This window comes from Cyanistes caeruleus, chromosome 5 (genome assembly GCF_971803275.1).
Source record: "Cyanistes caeruleus chromosome 5, bCyaCae1.hap1.1, whole genome shotgun sequence".
Classification (NCBI taxonomy): domain Eukaryota; kingdom Metazoa; phylum Chordata; class Aves; order Passeriformes; family Paridae; genus Cyanistes; species Cyanistes caeruleus.
In genome coordinates this window covers 43,580,853-43,599,578 of record NC_141705.1, presented here as the reverse complement: position 1 = coordinate 43,599,578, position 18,726 = coordinate 43,580,853, and the positions used below count along the sequence as shown (strand labels likewise).

The 18,726-nt window shown below is 42.6% G+C and overlaps 2 protein-coding genes across 52 annotated transcripts in view; one reads left to right on the top strand and one right to left on the bottom strand.

Moving 5' to 3' along the window:
• FHIP1A (FHF complex subunit HOOK interacting protein 1A) overlaps positions 1-3,392 on the top strand; it is an 80,175-nt gene extending 76,783 nt beyond the window's left edge. For 31 of the 50 annotated variants that reach the window (XM_086891459.1, XM_086891457.1, XM_086891481.1 and 28 more), the window contains one exon: positions 2,130-3,392. In XM_086891459.1, the coding sequence (XP_086747585.1) occupies positions 2,130-2,380 (251 nt within the window). In that variant the 3' untranslated portion in view covers positions 2,381-3,392. Of the gene's footprint in view, positions 1-1,698; positions 1,831-2,129 lie in introns of all 50 variants that reach the window. The other 19 variants (XR_015287516.1, XR_015287531.1, XR_015287514.1 and 16 more) reach the window with 1 other exon arrangement.
• Positions 3,393-13,082: 9,690 nt separating this feature from the next.
• The window catches only part of GATB (glutamyl-tRNA amidotransferase subunit B), a 42,329-nt gene continuing 36,685 nt past the window's right edge, over positions 13,083-18,726 (bottom strand). For both annotated transcript variants that reach the window (XM_086891494.1, XM_086891493.1), the window contains 2 exons: positions 15,806-15,940; positions 13,083-13,550 (listed from right to left, as the gene is read on the bottom strand). In XM_086891494.1, coding sequence (XP_086747620.1) covers positions 13,422-13,550; positions 15,806-15,940 — 264 coding nt within the window. In that variant the 3' untranslated portion in view covers positions 13,083-13,421. The remainder of the gene's footprint in view (positions 13,551-15,805; positions 15,941-18,726) is intronic.

Sequence of the window (18,726 nt, the reverse complement as noted above, 5' to 3'; positions counted from 1 at the left end):
CCAGAGTTCTCTGCAGATCTGAGCATAGACAGCCTCCTACAGAATTCACATATGAAAACCTGAAGCCAGAGTTAGTGAGGAAGGCAAATGTAAAACCAAAACATTATAGAGTGTTTTCTCTCTCTTTACAGGGTAGGTCCTGAAGGTTTTTGAACAGAAATGGTACAATTTGTTCTTTTTTGCTTGCAGTAGTGTGTGGTTTGTTCCACAGCAGCTTGGGCTCTGGTTACACATCTTGAGCTGTCACGATGTAGTTCCATGTGCAAGCTGCCCCTCTTTCAGTGTGTTGGTAACAATCTTCAGAGTACTCATTTGCTCGGTTTTCAATTGTATGACTCAGATTGCATCCTGACCCTAGAGAGAAGTGAACAATCATGATCAAAGAAAATAAAATCAAATCTCTGGTTCCTAGATCAACTTTCTATGCTTTTCTGGTATTTTGGGGTTTTTTTTCTCCCAAACAACCAGTTGAATCAAAACCAAAATTATTTTTAGAAATGTATCAGTTTTGATTTTTTTAAAAGTAAGAGTATAAACAAAAGCAAAGCTTTAACAGTATACTAGCATTCTGGTTATATTGCCTAAACTATTTAAAAAACTTAAAATATTAATTATGAAACGTATTGACATTAGAAAATCTGGAAAAAATCTTCAGGGGAAGCTTAAAACTTTATTTTTTCATTGTAATCTATAATTTAAGTTGTTTTTCCTCCCACAGTCAGATTTTCCCACAGAACAGAAATTCCTGTACTCTGTCTCTAGTAGGTAGAAATTTGTAGAATAACAACATGAATGATTGATAAGTCTGGAGTTGGAAGGGAGTTTTAAACTCAAGAAAAGTACAAGTCTGTTAAATGATTGAGATGAAATTTTCTTTTTTCAAATGTTTGGAAGAGTAGAGTAGTTCCACTGTGCCTTGGGTGAAGTACAGGCAAGGAATAAAAGTGCAGAGCTGTTGAACAGAGGGATTGCTGTGCAGCATCGAGTGAGGCCTTCATCTACAGCTCCCCCTGTTTGCTACTTGGAGAGGTTTCAGAGCAAGTCTGGCATCATTTGAGACTTACTTTAACATAAACTGTGTGTGCTGTAGGGGAAACCCCTTCTGAAGGCAGAGATGCTGTTTTGGGCTTGTCTGCAAGTATCTGAGTTAACATAACAGCCCTTTTATTTCTTTTTAATGATTTACTTATACATCTCAGGAGAACATCCTACTTCTAAGTTAGACAGGATTTTATCTGTCTCTGCTGTTGGCCTCAATGATACCTTGTAGCAGAGAGTTCTACAGGTTAATTTTTCTTTGTAGAGTATTTAGTTCCATCAGCATTAAATTTTGTCACCTTTTTAGTTTCACTAAATTAATTATCATCTAATTAAAGGGCAGTTCTGCTTCAGGTTGAAACAAGGAGCAATTGATTGAAATTTAAGTGCTCTGTCACTGTAATTCCATGCATTCTGATACTTGAGCTCTGATCCTCTGAACTCTGGCAGCAGAGATCATATAGCAGAGCACACAGGGGCTTTCACTTGCTCTCTTTTAATGGTTAGTTGCTTTACAGGGAAGTAAGTGTAGTTAGTGGGGCCTATGGCTGCAGAAAAATCTGATTTTTAAAATTTTTTTCCCTTAGTTTTCAACTTGCTTCTAACTCACGCGGTGAGGTCATAGTTCGGCCTTGAACCCATTGACATGGTGATTCACAGGGTGAAGATAGAGAAAGAGAAGTAAAATGAAAACAGCAGTGTGATCTGGAGGAGGGATAGTGCATAATATTGTTGAAATGGAGACAACCATGCTGGCTCTAGATGGGTAGATATTATCTGCTGTTTCAGAAGGTAAATCCATATGACTCTTTCCCTTGAGTCCTCTTCTGCCCACATATTTCTCTCATCAGAGCTGGAACTGAATGATATATAACCTGGGGAAAGACAGGTAATAAAAAATGCAATAGAACCAGGTCACAAAGAACTTTAAAATGCTGGATTAGTGGAGTATCTGCCTGCACAATCTGGGTACTGCAAATTACAGCTCTGAACACAATCCTTATAAACTGGGTTTGGATACTGTACAAATACTCTGTGTGCTTAATATAGAGAGTCTTTTCTCTTTCCTCTCCCTCTCCTATTGTTTTTAGGTAATGTCCAGCACAGCAGCAACACAGGGAAAGGAAGGAATCTCCCGGAAGCTTACCCGGCTGTACTGCAGCCCTTCCTGGCACAGAAAGGAAAGAAAGGCCTGGCTCATCCCAGCCTTCCTGCGCACGTGAGGAACGCCGTACTTGCAGCTGCCCTTTTCCCAGAGTTCCTGAAGGAGCTGGCAGCTCTAGCCCAGGAGCATTCCATTTTATGTTACAAAATACTGGGGGATTTTGAAGATTATTATTAATGGGTTTTTTAAATGTGTTTTGAAAAAGCTTTTGGAGTTTAAACAGATTTTTAATGCAAAGCTGCTTTCAAAAGAAGGTTGTACTTCAATATTTCCTGAAAATACTTGATTTGGAGGGGGAAAAAGGAGGCAAAATATTATTCCAGTTAGGCCTTATAATTTCCCTCAGTGCTACGTAACTTATTTGAGATTTCTGATACTGCTCATACTGCAGCTTCCTTCTTCATCCCTTCCTCTTTAAAGAGCCACCCTTCTTCAGTGTCACTAATTCCTGTTGAATTTCTGCAATAGACACTTGTTGGCTGGCTGAGAGACACAAACATGTTGGCTTTTTCTGTTCCAGAAATACTCTTCTGGGTAACTTGTTAGGAGACAAGTTTGCTTGAAGAAACATTGCCCCATGGGAAAAGTTCACAGTATAAAAAGATATGCAGAATCTGCAGAATACCCTTTTATGTGAAGGACTATCATTCTCGATGTCATTGTCCTCTTTGCCTCTTCCCTTGCTTCACCCTGAAGCCAGATTCTTACCAATCCACATCCAAAAGCCCTTTTTTAAATATTGGCTCAGGTTTTCTGAATTCAAGTGATCTTATGTGTAGTAAACCCATGAGTAGCTGAAAGCAGGTGCTGGGCCCTACACATACCATATTGCCTTATGTCGAAGACAGATCTGCAGCTATCAGCTGTTGGGCTTTGAAGTCCAATGAAGTGTGTAAGTGGATGTGGGTTGCAGACTGCCTGGAATTTTCCTTGCGGTTCCTCAGCATTCCTTGATAACTCTTGCATTGCTACCTAAGCCTACAAGCATGCCTTATTTAGTAAGATTTGCACAAAGTACAAAACAAAATGTTTCTATGCAAGCTGTTATTAGAGTCTAGTTTATTTGTATGCTTGTTTTAATAAGCTAAAGAAAGATACTCAGTATCTTTCTGTAGTGTTAAATGGACAGCAGGCTGTTTTTGTCTTTTTGTCTGTTTTTTTAATTAAATGAAAAATGTTTGCTTGCTTATGAAAGGTGTACTGTTTTATTGTTAATTAATTTTGGTTAAGGGAAAGTTAAGTTACTCTTTGTTTACTTTTAGTTTAGGTGTTGGCTTTTCCTAATATTGCACTTCTGGGATGGTGAGGGGAGGACCAGGCTATTCACCAGCTGCAGAAAAGGAAGGAGTAATGGGGAAATCTGTCTGCTGGTGACTAACTGCTTGAGAAAATTCTCTTCTGTGAGTAATGGGCTTCATTAGAAGAACCCAAACATGATGAATTGGCGCATCACCACTGCATTTTGTCTTATCTTAGCTGCATAATTGTGATTCCAGTGTGTTGTAGTTGGCTACATAAAGAGGTGATTAGTTCAAGAAAGCCATAAACCCTTTTGTCCAGGATACAAACTAACAGTGACTCCAAAAAATGTGAAGAAACAGAAATCAGAAATAACACTTGCATACATTAGTTCTCCTGCTCATTGTAATTCCATAATGTGGAATTCTGGTTAGTCACATCCTGAATTTGAAACACACTTTCTCAGAGATTTCAAGGAAAAAAAACAGTTTAAAAATAAAAACCAAAGACACTCCAGAACAGTCTAATTAATTGCACGTCAAATTCCTCTGGAATGTGCAATGCAGTTTAAGCTCCTAAATCCTTGAGATAGTTCTGAAAAGTTCGGCCTTTAATCTACAAGGTATAGATTGAAGTGTCTGCATTCATTGTGTCAGCTTGCTGTAGGCTATTCCAAGAAAAAAATATAAAAATCCCCAAGTCTACCTTCAACAAAATCACTTCCAGAACTTCTCTGGGTCCGTCTTTATTTGTTTACTGCACAGTCTTCACTTCCATGATGGCTGAGCACCCTGCTGCTTTCTAGCTGACTCTCTGGCTTGCTTACATTTGTGACCTGTTTAGTTTGTCAGGTGCCACTGCATCACTATTGTGTAAATCACCTACTGACCTCCACATGGCCCTCTCTCACCTCACCAGCTTTCTTGGAAGCTGAAGCCAAAGTTGTGGGATTTTTCCTTAAGTATTAGTTGTCCAGGTCGAAGAGAGCTCTTTCTTTTTCAGTTTCACCCACCCCTGCATTGTTGTTGTAAATGGGTAATGAGATGGAGTGATTTATTTTTTAAAAAATTTTCTTTTTTAAACTTGTCCTACAGCACCATGGGTCATTCCCAGCTCTCCCATTTCTGCTGCCTTCCATGCTGTGCTCATAGGCCTGGCCTGAGGGGATTCAGTGTGTGTGTGTTAGAAGGGTTTTAGCATTATGGTTGTAGGGTCAGTGCTTGCTCTGCTTCTCACCTCTTCTGCAAGAACTGCATGTGAGCCAAAGGAAAGTTTGATCAGCTGACTGATCAAATTTTAGTTTTTAGACTGATCACTGATTTTAGTGGTTCAGAAACTAGTGCTAAAATGCAGAAGCAATCTAATCCTTTTTTTTCTTTTTTGAGGAAAGGAATTATATTATTTCACTTTTTTAAAAATAAAGAACTCTGCAGACCAGTGCTCAAGGCAGTAAATTACTACCTGAACACTCCTTTCCTTTCTTTGTATTCTAAACTAAGAATCTTTATTTGCTGGGTAGAAGGGATTCCTTTTGAGATTGTTAACTGGTGTTTTCAAAAAACATAAAAAAATCACTGCAGTTTCATTTTGGCAGGTCTGTTAAGCTACATGAGGATTTCAAAATGTGGACTGCTCATAAAAGCATCTGTAAATTTGAGGAAGGAGAGGATTTTCCTCATAAGTTTTGGTACAGCTTACGTTCTACATCCAGTAGGATAAAGTCAGCCTTTGAAATCTGGAGTTGTGCAGAAGGCTTCTTGCTGAAAGGTCAGAGCTGTGTTTGTGCTCAGTGTCCCCTCACAAACAAACATTTTCAAACAGGAAATGTCTGTCAGCTCCCCAAAAGGTGGATGAGTGCAGTGAGTGCAGTGACCCTGGCTTAGAGTGTAAAAATGCAGATCATACATGTACCTTTACACTGCTTGGTTTCTGAGTGGGATCAGATTTGCAGCTGTGTCTCAGATATAATAGCAGTATAATGTCTGGCAGCCAGCACAAAAAACTATTGATGGGAATTGCCTCTTCCTGCCTTCAAAATGCAGAACCTGTGATTTAGCTTGAAAATGTTGATCTTTTCAGATGAATCACATCTGTGTGCATAAGCTCTTCAGCCAAATGCTTCTCTGATAAGCTTCTTCCCTCTAGTTAGATAATGTGTTATCCTGTCTCTCACCAATGACACATCCTTTCCCAAAAAAAGACTGTGCCTGTGGTCCAAGCTGTGGTCCTGCCTGTAGGTCCCTGGAGGTTAACAGCTTTATGCTGCTCTTACCAAGATCAAGGAAGTGCTTTATGATCTGGTTTTCCCCACACTCGGGTGGGTGTGTGACTGGAGCAGTCCTTCTTTGGTACATTGGCTCAGCATCAGTCCCAAATGAAGTGCCTTGGCAGATCTCTTCCAAAGACTGCAGGTGGTGGCTCAGTGATACCAAAGTGAATTTTCAGCCTCCTACTATATGTTTCAAACTGTGAATGCCACATTTCCAATTATGTAGCCTTGGAGTGTGTTTATAAGCTGTTCTGCTATAGCAAGGAATCTTTCCAACATTTTAAACTTGGTTTTTTTTGTGTGTGTGTGTTTGGTTTGGTTTTTGTTTATTTTGTTTTTGCAACCTACCTATAAAGTGAGCACTTTGTCTTAAAAAATTTGTAGTCATTCTCTTTTACCTTTGACCATTTTTGGATGCTTTCTGGGTTAGTCTCAGTAAACATACACATGGTTTGTGTTAATTGGACTGAAGCACTCAGCAGTTTCATTGACGCTTGTGCACCAGCACACTGGATCTTTGGACATGTATAGTCAGGTGCAGTCCCTTGTGTTGCTGGCTGTGCTTACTACCTTTATTATTGTATTCTAGGCATTTTTCTTAAATTTGATCTTTTCCATGTGTGCCCTAAAGAATATTATGGAATTTTGAATGAGATCAAGTTGTTAAGTGTTGCAGTTCTGGGTGTGAAAAATGCATCGTCTTTTTTTGTCCTGGTAACTTTTGACCTTGGTTTGGAAGAACAGAAATGAGAACTTCTGTTTTCAGATGTATTCTGTGGAGATGAGAAAATTCCAGTATCAGGCATGGACTGTCCCTCCCACCAGCAGGCCCAGGTACATGCTTCCAAGCATCTAGTTCATAAATTACTTGTTTCCTCTTTCTTTGGGCTTTGTCAGTTTGCAAAGTCTGAATTCAGTGGTGTCATGCTGCGGTACAGAGCACTTGCCTTTCAGGTGTGATTTGGTATTTTTAGTAAGATTGGTAAATTTCCTAGGATGGGAGAAAACAAAGTATGATTGAGTGGACCTTGGACATCAGTAGGGGTCCATGATTTGGAATGGCAGCAGGACTGGATAGACAGGAAGCCTGAGCAGCATTCCTGCCACCAACACCACTCATTGGCCCGTGCATAAAGCCCAAGTGGTCTGTTCAGTTCTTCAGAGAAAAACATTTGCAAACAAACTTGCAGCATCCTGCAGAGTCCAAGGGTTTAAGTTCAAGAGGTTAAGTTCTATTTACCAAGAGAAGTTCACCATCCAGCACAGCGTGTACACACTCACTACCCTTTTGTGCACTCTGCTTAAGCCTCTCAGAAGGTTTTGTGCTTCAGGAAGTTTTTTTAGCTCCCCTAAGATGCTCTAAAATCTCTGGGTTGGAAAGAAAAGGATGGGAGCAGTGTTATTTGTTGCAGTTAAATTATGTCATTGTATCATTTGAATTTGTAGCCACAGCTACTGTTTGAGGATGACTTGATTTAATAAGCAATTTACTCTGCCGTATTTACTGAAATTGCTATGTCATGCCTGCAGTTCTTATGACAGCTTCCATTACATTTGTAACATTTAAATTGCATCTGTGTTTATGTGTAGAATGCAGGGATTTTCCTCTTCCTTTTCTTTTAATTCAGCTCTGGCACTGTACAGTAACGATACTGCTGTGTCCAGATCCGATTTAGATAATTAGAGTATGTTCCTCCTTGCACTCTTTGAGCATTATCAGCAGAAATGGAGGATACATGGCACTTGGGCTGGTTACATTAATGAGCAAACCAAAGGTAAAACACCACAGATTAGCAGGGGGCACTTCCCTCTGTGTGAACTGCAGAATTTACATTTGTGTTGCTCTGATTTATCAGGTACCAGAAAGAAAAAGCTCAAACTTGAAAAATGAATATGACCATGTCCTACAGTACCTGTCAAAGTGGACAGCAGTTTTGGGATGATGTTTTGGGACAGAAATGTGCAGAGGAGAGTAAAAATTGCTTCTTGTGAAGGTGGTGTCAGACTTGCATAAATAGGTGTAATCTTGGGTAAGATGATGGTGCCAGCTGTCTGACCGCAGACAGCCACAGAATGCTGCACTATTTCTGTGACTATGTTGGTGGTCAAAGCCCTGCTCTGACTAAATGCACTTTAATTTTCAGTGACCTCCAGCTTTTCTAAACATGTTGTGGCCCAGCATCAATGTATTTTATTTGTTATATGCTCAGTTGGAAGCCTCTTATTTATGAAAAGGAGCATTACTTGGAGTCTCAAATATGTAGGTGCTTTAAGTGGCGTTTTGTTGCTGACTGTGCAAATCTTCTTTTTGTTCATTCATTATAATGGTTCTTGTGTGGCAGCTGGATTAAATTAAGACTGAAGTCTCTGGGCTAAAAGCCCTGATGGAACTTTTGTGCAAAGGCTGCATTTCTCAACTTTGGCACTTCAGCAGACTGCCCGCATACAATTAACGTATTGTGGACTAAATACCTGCAAACCTACGTCTCTGATGAAGCCAATTCCACAGCAGCTGTATTTTATTGCAGTCTACTTTAAAAATAACTAGCTTGGATTTAGACCAAAAAATAACGTGGGCGATTCAAATCCGAGACGACTAAACCATGTCCAGCTCAGTGCTGCTGTGTCAGTTTGGCCAGAGCTCAGACGAAATGCCAGCTCGTCCTCAAAGGAGAGGGAGTGGCTCTGAGTCTCAGTATTCCTTGCTGCAGCTTGAGCCAACAACTCATGTCTCGTGGTGTCCAAGCACAGCTTGGTGTTTAGAAGCACTGATCAGTGCCTTTTGTAAATCTGTGGGGTCATAGCATTGGTTTCTGAGCTTCAGTGTAAAAAAATCTAGCAGCCTCTAAGCCCAGCCTGAAAGTGTGGCCTCTTGAGCAGCTAAAATACAACTTACTGATGGTTATGCCTGCTTAGTGGGTCAGACAATTACAGCTGTGGCTGATGCAGCCATACATTGGGAGAACTTTTGCTTTGTGCTTTCACAAAAGGCTGTGCATGGAGGGAACATTCCCTACAGTGAAGCTGTTGGCTCTTTTGAAGATCACAGCAGTACAGCTCTGCAGCTCCAAGTACTGGACTCAGATGGAGGCCTTTCTCCAACAGCTGCAGTGACAAGGCAGGGAATGTTGCATGGGTTACTTTGCTGCCTGTGTATGAGGTGGGATCATGTGGGATCTGCCACAGTCACCAATCTTTTTCTTGGGCAAAGCCAGCAGGCAAGATGGGAACTGTTCACAGGGTCATGAGTTGGAACCCCCACAGATAAAGGGGAGAAACCAAAGGCCAAGACCCCTCACCACATATTTCTGGTCAGCAAGTGCTGCAGACAGCTGTGAAATGCCTATACGACCTACCAGAGATCTTAAGGATCTGGACTAGGATGGTCCTAGAGGGAAGGCTCAGTTGCACTGGGAGCATGCTCAGCTGTGTTGCTCACTAAACTACCTTCTTTCTGCAGCTTTGTTCCCTCATGGTGGCACCTGAAAATTTCTATAGTGTGCTTAATTGCAGTTAAAATTCAGTCTGTCTAGCCTAATGTGGGATGTGGGCTCAAGTACTGTCAGGAGAGAAGTGGTTCCCAGTGGTTTTGTGTTCCCACTGCAATCATCCCTAGTTACTGATGTGGCTTGGCCCAGGGGCTCTTGAAGATGGAGTCTAAATTTGCCATCACAATGGGCAGAAAAATGTGCAGCAAATTACAGATCATGACAGCTTGGGATTTTGTATTTTACTGCATTCCTCATACTGTTTAGCAATAGAATCCTCTCGAATCCTCTCTGTCTTGTGTACTACCTACACATTTGCAGCTTCTGCGGGGATGGGAAAACTTGCACTTGAAGCCAACCCAATGCAGGCAAGCTTATGTCAGTTTGGGTTGATAAATGTAGACCTCCTGTCTGCTGCAACTTGGTTTTAAGTGACCACTGCCTCATTCAGAATCTAATGTGTGTGTATGAGTATGTGTAAATAGCATTTTAAGAAGATGCCAGCAACGAGGGTGAACCAACCCAGGAGTGTGCTATTCCTTCTTCTGCCTTGTGCAGTTAGAGAACAGAGAGCTGACTGAAAACCCAATTTGTTTTCCTTTGTGTGAAAAAACAAACACTCTCCAGGTTGAGCATGCACACAAGGGCATAAATCCCTGGGAGGGTGCTGCTGAGGTCAGTGGTTGTGTAGGTGTAGGTAGAGGGTGCTCAGAAGAGACACGAGAGCATCCCAGAACCCCGGCGCCACACCGCAAAGCAGGGTGGAAGGGGCCGCACTGAAATCACAGCTGAATGCTCTGCTGTAATTTTGTAGTTAAGGTTCCTATCGTGTGCTTCTATTTTTAACAAAGTTAAAATTAAACTCTGCAGCCAAGGCTGAGTGTTAGAAATTCTTTCTTCACTACTTAGAGCATTGCCAGCATCTTTTCAGACAACTTTCTTCTCTTCTTCTGCAGCCTCAGATACAGGATACTTCAGCTATATGAGATAGTAAGTATCAGCTCTCCACCCTCAGGCCTGACCTCCTAAAAGACTTTCAGCAATGAGTAGATGAGACGGTTGTGTCAGTGTCTGGTGTCAGCTTTTAATTTGTGAGCATTTTCCTTGGTCCTCTGTTCGTGGATAGTAACTGCTGAAAATCTGCATGAAACTGTCCTTAATTCACCCTGCCTGATGCTGTTGCACAGATGGCATCTACAATCATTAGATCAGAGAGCACTAGAGAAGCTAAATGAGACTTCCAAGTTGGGGTCAAAGCCTCAATCTTAATTCTGGAGTTCCAGCCTCGATACAGCCACACTTGGAACAGCAGGATGTCTGCAGGATGTTCTATGTCCCAACACTTCAGAGTCAGGCTCTGCTTTCTATCCTGCAGACCCACCTTTCCTGTAGGGTTGTTTTATTTGTCTTTACAATAGCAGACACTAAATTCCTTGAAGCTGCTGCTTCTGCTTTTTTTATATGCTCATCAACTACTACTAAGCACATAGAAACCAAAGGTCTTTGTTTTGCTCAGTACAGTGCTCCACTTGAGTATTTAGAATTTTCCTTGAGCTCCATTTAGGGAAATGGGAAGGTGGTGGTCGTATTTAGGTTGCTGTCTCAGGCTCTTGGCAGGCAAAAAGGATCCCATGTTTTGGCTGTATTGGTTCAGTCAAAAGGGTCTGGGGTGACTGATGAACCCCTTAATGCAGGCTGGGATAGTGGGAGCAATGTGAGCTGGCCCTACTGAGCTTTCCCATCACTAGGTCTGAGCACTGCCAGCTACCAGTGCTTTGAAGTTGGTAGCTGGTTATCTCCACAAATGTTAAAAAGCTTCATTATCTTGATCTCAATTGACTCAAACCACTTTTTTTCCCTATCAAAAAGAAATTTACATTTTGTGTGTGTCTGCAAAAGAGTTCTTTAAAAATTTTATAAGTGACTGTTTCATATTATAGTGCAAAATTTATAGATTATGGCTGCTCTTCCCTTCCCTGGAAGAACATTACAATTATCCCTTTTTAATCTTGCTATCCATTGTGTCTGGCAGGTGGAGATGAAAATAGATTGAGACCTAAAGTAAATCACAGAATGATTTGGGTTGGAAGGGACCTTAATCTAGTTCTAACCTCTCCCCACTGCCCACCATGGGCAGGGACATCTTCCACTAGGCCAGGTTGCCCAAAGCCCCATCCAACCTGGCCTTGAACACTTCTAGTGATGCATATGCAGTTTTCATGGGCAACCTGTTCCAGTGTTTCGTAGTAGAGACTTTTTCCCTAATATCCAATCTAAACCTGCCCTCTCTCATCTTAAAGCTATTCCCCCTCACCCTACCACTACATGCCCTTGTTCTTTTCCAGCTCTCTTGCTGGCCCCCTTGAGGTACTGGAAGGTCTCTCCAGAGCCTTCTCCAAGCTGAACAACCTCAACTGTTCCAGCCTGTACTCACAGGTGAGACGTTCCAGCCCTGTGATCACCTTCATTGCCTCCTCTGGAGTTGCTTTTACTGCTTTTTGTAAGCTGTATGATGATGTTTGAATTGTAAAGGTACTTTTTTTTGAATAATGGCTATACATTTTATTCATTAAATGTATTGAAAACCAAAGGGTTTTTTTCCTTCTAATGAAGGAGTTTGCAATTGAACCTCAGCCAGTTTGTACAGCAGTGTCCTCCTCAAGACATAACATCAGCTGCCACTCAGGGGGAGGAACTGCCATCAGCCTGCTTTGAACTTCTGCTGCAAGCATTACATTTGCCAAAGATGACCTAAGTCCCAGGGCCATACCTGCTGCACTCCTGTGACAATGTTGCCCTGCAGGCACATCCTAAAGAACAATTCTGAAGAAGTAGCTATGAGGCCTGAGGTAGGTGTGATCTTTAAAAAGTATGGCTTAGCAGTCTCTAGGAGGGATTTAAAAACTTCAAGCATCTGGTACTAAATGGGATTTATCTCCCTATTACATGACAATTTGACAGGCTCCTTCTTGTTGCATTTCCTGTTAATGGCTCGATCAACTAAAGCTGGTTGGGATGGGGAAGTTTATTTCAGATCCCTGCATTTCAGTGAATACTGAATGCCAGGAACTGAAAAACAAAAATAAAAACTACCAGCACAAAACACCCCTTAGAATCAACTAGTGGAGAAGGACTGAACCCCAGCTGAATCCAGCTTAGTTTTGATAAACCAACTGCATGTTCCATTCCTTCCTCAAAGCAGTGAAGTTACAGGTGACAGGAGAAAACCACATACCAGAGAAGCAGAAGCCCTGGGTATTGGGCATTCGTAACACGGGGCCAAGTTCTTGCCTGCAGAGAAAAAAAAACCAAACTGGAGCTGGGGCTGTCCAGCTGCAGGGCCAGCAGCTGAACTCCATAGATCTTTTTGGGTCCCTTCCAACTCCAGCTATTCTATGATTCTACTTGTTCTGCTGTAGATTGTACAGGGCTGGCAGAAGCACATCTGCTGTGTTTTGAACTTCTGAGGCCATAATAGGATGTGACCCTCAGAAGGGCTCAGGCCCACACCCCTCAGGCATTCCTCAGAACTAAGAGCAGGCACAGCAGGTATGTGGGTGCAGAACTGGGAGAAGGCGAGCAAACAATCTGACAGGGTGACATGCCAGCACTTCTGTCTATGGCACTACTCCTAGGCACACAGTTATGCAGCTCGTGTTTTCATCCTTTCCCCTTTCCTCAGAAAACAGGAAGAATGGTAGCAGTGAACTTTTTTTTCCCTCCTGTTAGGCATCGAGGCACACACGGTCTCCTCAGTTACTTCTGGGTGTTTTAATCATTGTCACTGTTGTGCTCACACTGACAGTGAGTTACAGAGTGTACACCCAGACTGAGTGTTTGAGATTGTGAGTGTCCCTTCTCACAAACAGGCAGACAGAAAAGCTGAGTTTGTACCCGCTTTATTAGAAAACGAACCCATGCAGTTTCAGCTCTCTGCATACTCACAGACACCTCTGGGAGCTTGTTTCCCAGGGCTGTGTGGAAATCACATTTCCTAGTGCCACATCAAAGCGTGGGAGATGCAAATGGCTGTATCCTGCTTTTCTCTGGCCCATCTGCCTTTGGCTGATGTATTCAGGGAAGACTGGGACTTCAAACTGCTTGAAGTATAACCAACAAGCACAATGCTGCACAAGGAGACACCGAAGTTCATTTGCAGACAGAACGAAGCACATGTTTCTTTATGTGCTTCACGCTTCTTTGTGTGCTTTTTCTCTTGTGGCTACTCTGATAGCTTCTTCTCTAATAACTGCTTCACCAGAACAGGATTGGACCGTCCTTGTGTTTTTCTTTGTACCAGACCAATTAACTTATTTAGAACTTTTCGATTTCCTGTCTTTATTGCCATAACCTTTAAAGAAAAAAAAAAATGCAACAGACACATTTGTTACAGGAAAACCGAACATCTTCACTTATTCCCAACCAAGGTATGAATATTTTTGCTCTTTGGACTATTGTGATAAAAGACTGCATTTTGGGCTAAAGTGTTATTTATAAAAACTGCCTTCAGCCTTGCAATAAGCTCCTGCTCTGCTCCCATGAGAGAACAGCAAGTCACTACAGCAGCAAGGCCTTACAACTAATAGGAAGAGCTCCTCTTATTGAAAGAGTCAGAAAACACTTTTGGATTTTGCAGTGTCTGCAGCTTGAACAGCAACTTCATGGAAAAGAGCCAGAGAAATGAGATGGACTTTCCTTGCTAATAGGATCTACCATTTCACTGAATAATGTCCTGTTATAACAGATAATTTGAATCAAATCAAAATCTATTTGATAATATTGGTGAGGTCCTGCACAGATGTAGGTGTTTCTTTCTTTAAGTGCAAAATCTTTGCAACATGATGATTAATTAACTGGTCAAATATGACCTCCTATCAGACAGCCTTTGATGCACAATCTCCTGGTACATTGTAAGGGCCATGTTTAAAAGCTGAAAAGATCAGAAATTTCACCTTTGGGCCTTCCTAAAGGAGATGCTACTGTTGAAAGACAAGCATCTGGCTGTCCTACTGTCTGTGTGGCAGGGAAGGCATTCTCTACCTTGTCAGAGTTACTGGGCAGAACACAATAAATGCAATGCAATGCAACAGGATGACAGAGTTGCAGATATTCAGGGAAGGGTTGCAAACATAGGATCTGTGCACTGCCAATACCAAATCCATATACAAATACTGCTTCTCATTACAGTATCTAAATTATTGTCAGTCTAAAGTCTTCTCTGTTACGTTGCACAGTGGAAAGGACTCATTACTCTGGATCTGCTAGAAATTACCGATGTGGGGCAGAGTGCAGTACAGTCCTGGTCCTGCATTGTCATGAAGTGCTCAGTGTTGGTTTGAGCAGCTGTTTAGAAGCTATTTCATTCTGAAAAAAGTTACTCTCAAAACACATTGAAATGGGAGTGTGGTTATGGACCTTCAGCTGTTGTACTTCCCAGTCAGTTCTAATGTTCTTCCCCTCCCTGCCTTTGCTTTCATACCAGCCTGGAAATACAGCAGCGCTTTTATCAGGCTCTGCAAATGAGTCAAGTCGGATGGAGGTCACGCCGACCTACTGCAAGCTCATTTTATCAAAAGCTCTTGCAGAGCTGTTAGCATCCCCCAATGAGATCTGGAGTGGGTGGTATTGTTCTCAAAAGATGTTAATGTTTTTTTCCAAATGGCAAATGGAGCTAGACATTGTTTATATTAGAAGTAAGCTATTCACTTCTGCTTTTACATTTTTGCTCCAGAGAACATATAAGCACTTGTTTTCATTTTGCTTTTTATAAAGCAGATTATATAGACTCTGTCAAGATCCCTTCCCACTCCTCCCTTTCATGATCAACAAGGGTTTTTCCCTTTTTTTCCAGCTCAGACCTTGTTAGACTGAGCCACACTGGTTGCTGTGTGTCTTTCCAAGGAGATGGGGAAGAGCCAATCATCCCCCACCGGAAAGCGTTTGTGTTGCTGCCACAGCCCAGCAGAACAGCAGAGTGGGCAGCAGCTGTGGAGCTGCTGCTGCTGCCAGAGGGCTCTGGCTCCTCCCCACCCCACAGCCACCGTCAGGCAGCAGCCAGTGAGGCTCCTCTCTTTGGCAGTGGATGGAGACAGGGACATGGCAAAAAGTCAGATGCAAGTAGAATTTCTGCCTTGCCAGCTCTGATACAGTCTCTAATTCCATAACTAATATATGCCTTGCTGGCAGGTAACTTCAATCTCCAGCTTCAGAACAGTTTAACAGTGTTGCCCCAATATCACAACAGATGACATAAAAATCAGAATTATGTGGCTGGGTGGCAGGGTCAGGTTAATGGCAGTACAGCTGGAGAGGGACAGGGCCCTGCAGTTTTGCTTTCCTGCATTAAAGTTTTATAGGCTCTCAGAATGACTTAGCACATCAGCCAGACTGGTAATTTGTTTTGCAGATCATTTTGCATAAGCTTCAGTTTCAAAAAACCCACTTAGTAAAATAAGAAAGGAGAAGAAAAGCCTGATAATATCTTGGCAGCAGCTTTACTGCTCTGGCCCTAGAGCTCAAATGCTATGGAAAGGGAAAAAAAGAGAGGCTATTTTAACCCCCTTTCAGTGCCACAGTGCAGAAGGTTCCCAGCACCATCATAATCACCTCATTTTCTTGTCCATCAATCACTGCCTGACAGATCTGTTCAAGCTCTTTTTGATCCTGTAACAGTTCAAGTTTCTGTTCTTTAACGATTTCAAGGGGAGTCTTCCCTTCTCCCTTCCACAATTCCGCAAGCACCTGAAAATCACAATAAAAGGCATCAAAGGTCAGTGGCTTGACTTACCAACATTGTTTACGTGCAATATTTCAGTTATGGATCCAAGAAGCCCTATTTTCACTAAGCGCAGATTGCCTAAACATGAACAAGCCAGAGATTTAATCATGTGCCTCTCTGAAAGTGCCCTTGTACCTCTTTCCTTTTCTGCCACCTGTACTGAGACAAAGCATTGCCAGTTCCTGCACAAGTCCAGGTTAATGGTTTGCAGCAGGTGCCGTGCAGCCTCCTGCAGCCCTGGCCCTGCCCACTCCCCCATGCCAGGAGCTCTCCAGAGGGGTTTGCTGAGCACAGCCCCCTGTTCCTCATGCCCAGAGCTGCCACTCCCTGACCGGGAGAGGAGTCTCCACAGCAGGGATGGCTGCAAGGCTGCTCCTCTGCCAGTACTGCTGCTCTTCTCACATCATTCACAGAACTGCCGGGGAGCAGCAAGGAAATGCATCTCCATGAGCAATGGCTCTGCCCGGGAACTGACGATTAGCTGACTATTGTACCAGGTCCAATCCCAGGTAACTCATCCCATTACCAGTCCTCGCCAGCAGGCTGTAATGAGGGTACGTATGACAAAGCAGAAGAAAAATGGTGCCAAGCAGAATGAATGCAGCAGCCCCAGCCCACCTATGCATCATCTCCAAGTAACTGGACTGCTGGGCAAACCCAGGCCTGTGGAATAATCACTTGTTAATGCTAGTGTTTTCCTACACTGCAGAAGGGCTATTGCCCTGGAATACACTTGAGAGGAGAGAACATTTATAAAAAACCAATTTCCTTGGGCAGTCATTTTCTGTATTCCCTTTGCTTTTATTTCAGGGCCGTGGGAGGAGAGTAAGAAAACCCTTATTAAAACAGCTCATTGTGCTCCATCCTGAGCTGAAGATATAATTGTATGTTTGGGCCATTGCTGTGTCCCAATATGGAAATGAATGTCATGTCAAAGTTTCAGCATTAAATATTCCCTGTAGGATGAAGAAGAGGCTGGGATGGGAAGGCAAGGAGGGGCATTCAAACTGCATGTTAAATAATTTGTAGGGCAGCCAGAGGACACAGAATGAAGCACATGGGATGGGATTTAAACTACCCCAGCAATTTGCTTCAGCATGACAAATTTTTGGGTACAAAAGAAGTTTGGTTAAAGGTCTTTAGTCACAGCAAGTATTTAAGAACTGTGCATTCATACTGTTGCTGCAAGAGGATATTTGTTTGCCAGTGGCACCCTGAAGCTCTTTATGAGATCTTATCAACTCTTCTGGAGATCTTGTGAGAGGGTAATGACACACGGCTGTATTGTGGCAGCTACATCTTAATTCTTCTCTGTGAGAGGGCCAAAGGCAGATCACAATATTGAAGTTACTGATAATCAGACAAAGTTACAATAGCTGTAAGTAAATCTTTCAGATCTTTACACTGAATAAATCAGTGCTGCATATGATGTCTTCTACAAGATCTTCGTTCTAGTGTGATATTTAAGAATCATCATGACAGCGCTACCTGGAATAAGCCTAGAAATAAATACATCACATCCTACAGAGATTCAGCCTGTCTGCAGCTGCTTGCCTTTTTTTGTGGTGGTGTTTTTGGTTTTTTTGTTTGGTTTTTGTTGTTGTTGTTGCACTCCATTGCTACTCCAGGCAGCCCTTCTGCTTTTCTTCCCTGAGGGATGAAGCAGGGAAGTTTCTGTCCTGGAGGCCTCCTGAGGCACCCATACTGTATGTCACCCCTCAGAATGAGCCCTGTCCTCACCAGGCACAGCACAGCCTCTAGCAAACACCCTGGACAGTCTACAGTGGACAAAGAATAAGCCCTTTAACTCTCCTGGAAAAAGACATATGGGATTTTTAGGACTGGTACGTATTCAAGCAGGATGCCATAGGCTGGAGGAAGGGGAAATCTGTAATGAGCAAAATCTATGCAGCCAACCATGGCAGAGTTACCCAGGAGCAACATGTACATCAGGCTGACTTAGATCAGGGGCAGGACAGCTTTACAGTCAGAGATCCAGCTCTGATTCCCTGTTATGCGTATGCCAAATATTTCCTGGCACCGAGGAAAGCTTGCCCATTAGAAACCTTGAAGGCACCAGATTTTCTCTGTGACAGCTGCATCATGTATCCCTTCCCATTTGGTAACAAGCATCTCCACTTAGTAGAGCAACAATGTTATCAAGGCCCTTGCTTGTTTACAGGTATGTAGGAAAGCAGAAAGAAATGTGGCCAAGACCTGTCAAAGATGCACTTTTAAAAAATGTGTTTCTCCACTTGGCAAGGAGTACAAATCTAAAGAAAGCAGTTTAAAAAACGATTTCAACTCATTTACACAAACTGCCTGTACCAGCACAGGAGGATCAAATTATGAAGTCTCCAGAGCCAAAAAGGGAATCTCAAGCCTCATTTCCATTACTGAAATCTCAGTAGCTTCTACTATTCATTCTTGCCTGAGCGTGATTAGATTTTAATGATGTTCTGTGATCTTCACCTATGCAGGCATAGCAGCATTGGTCAAGATGAATTAATCAGGACTTACACGTCTGGCTGTTGTGGGCATCATATCAAACATTTTGCAGCTGGTGACCATGCCAGCTGACTGCCGTGCCTAAGAATGCTCCAACTGGAAACCCTATCTGCAGTGATTTGCTGCCAAGGGCAGGATGAAAGCAGCAGGCAGCACCACTCCAGCAAGTCCTGTGGGCACCTCTCCTTTCCAGTGACGGAAGCCTTCGTGTCTGGCAGGTGTCCCTCAGCCTCTCAGAGAA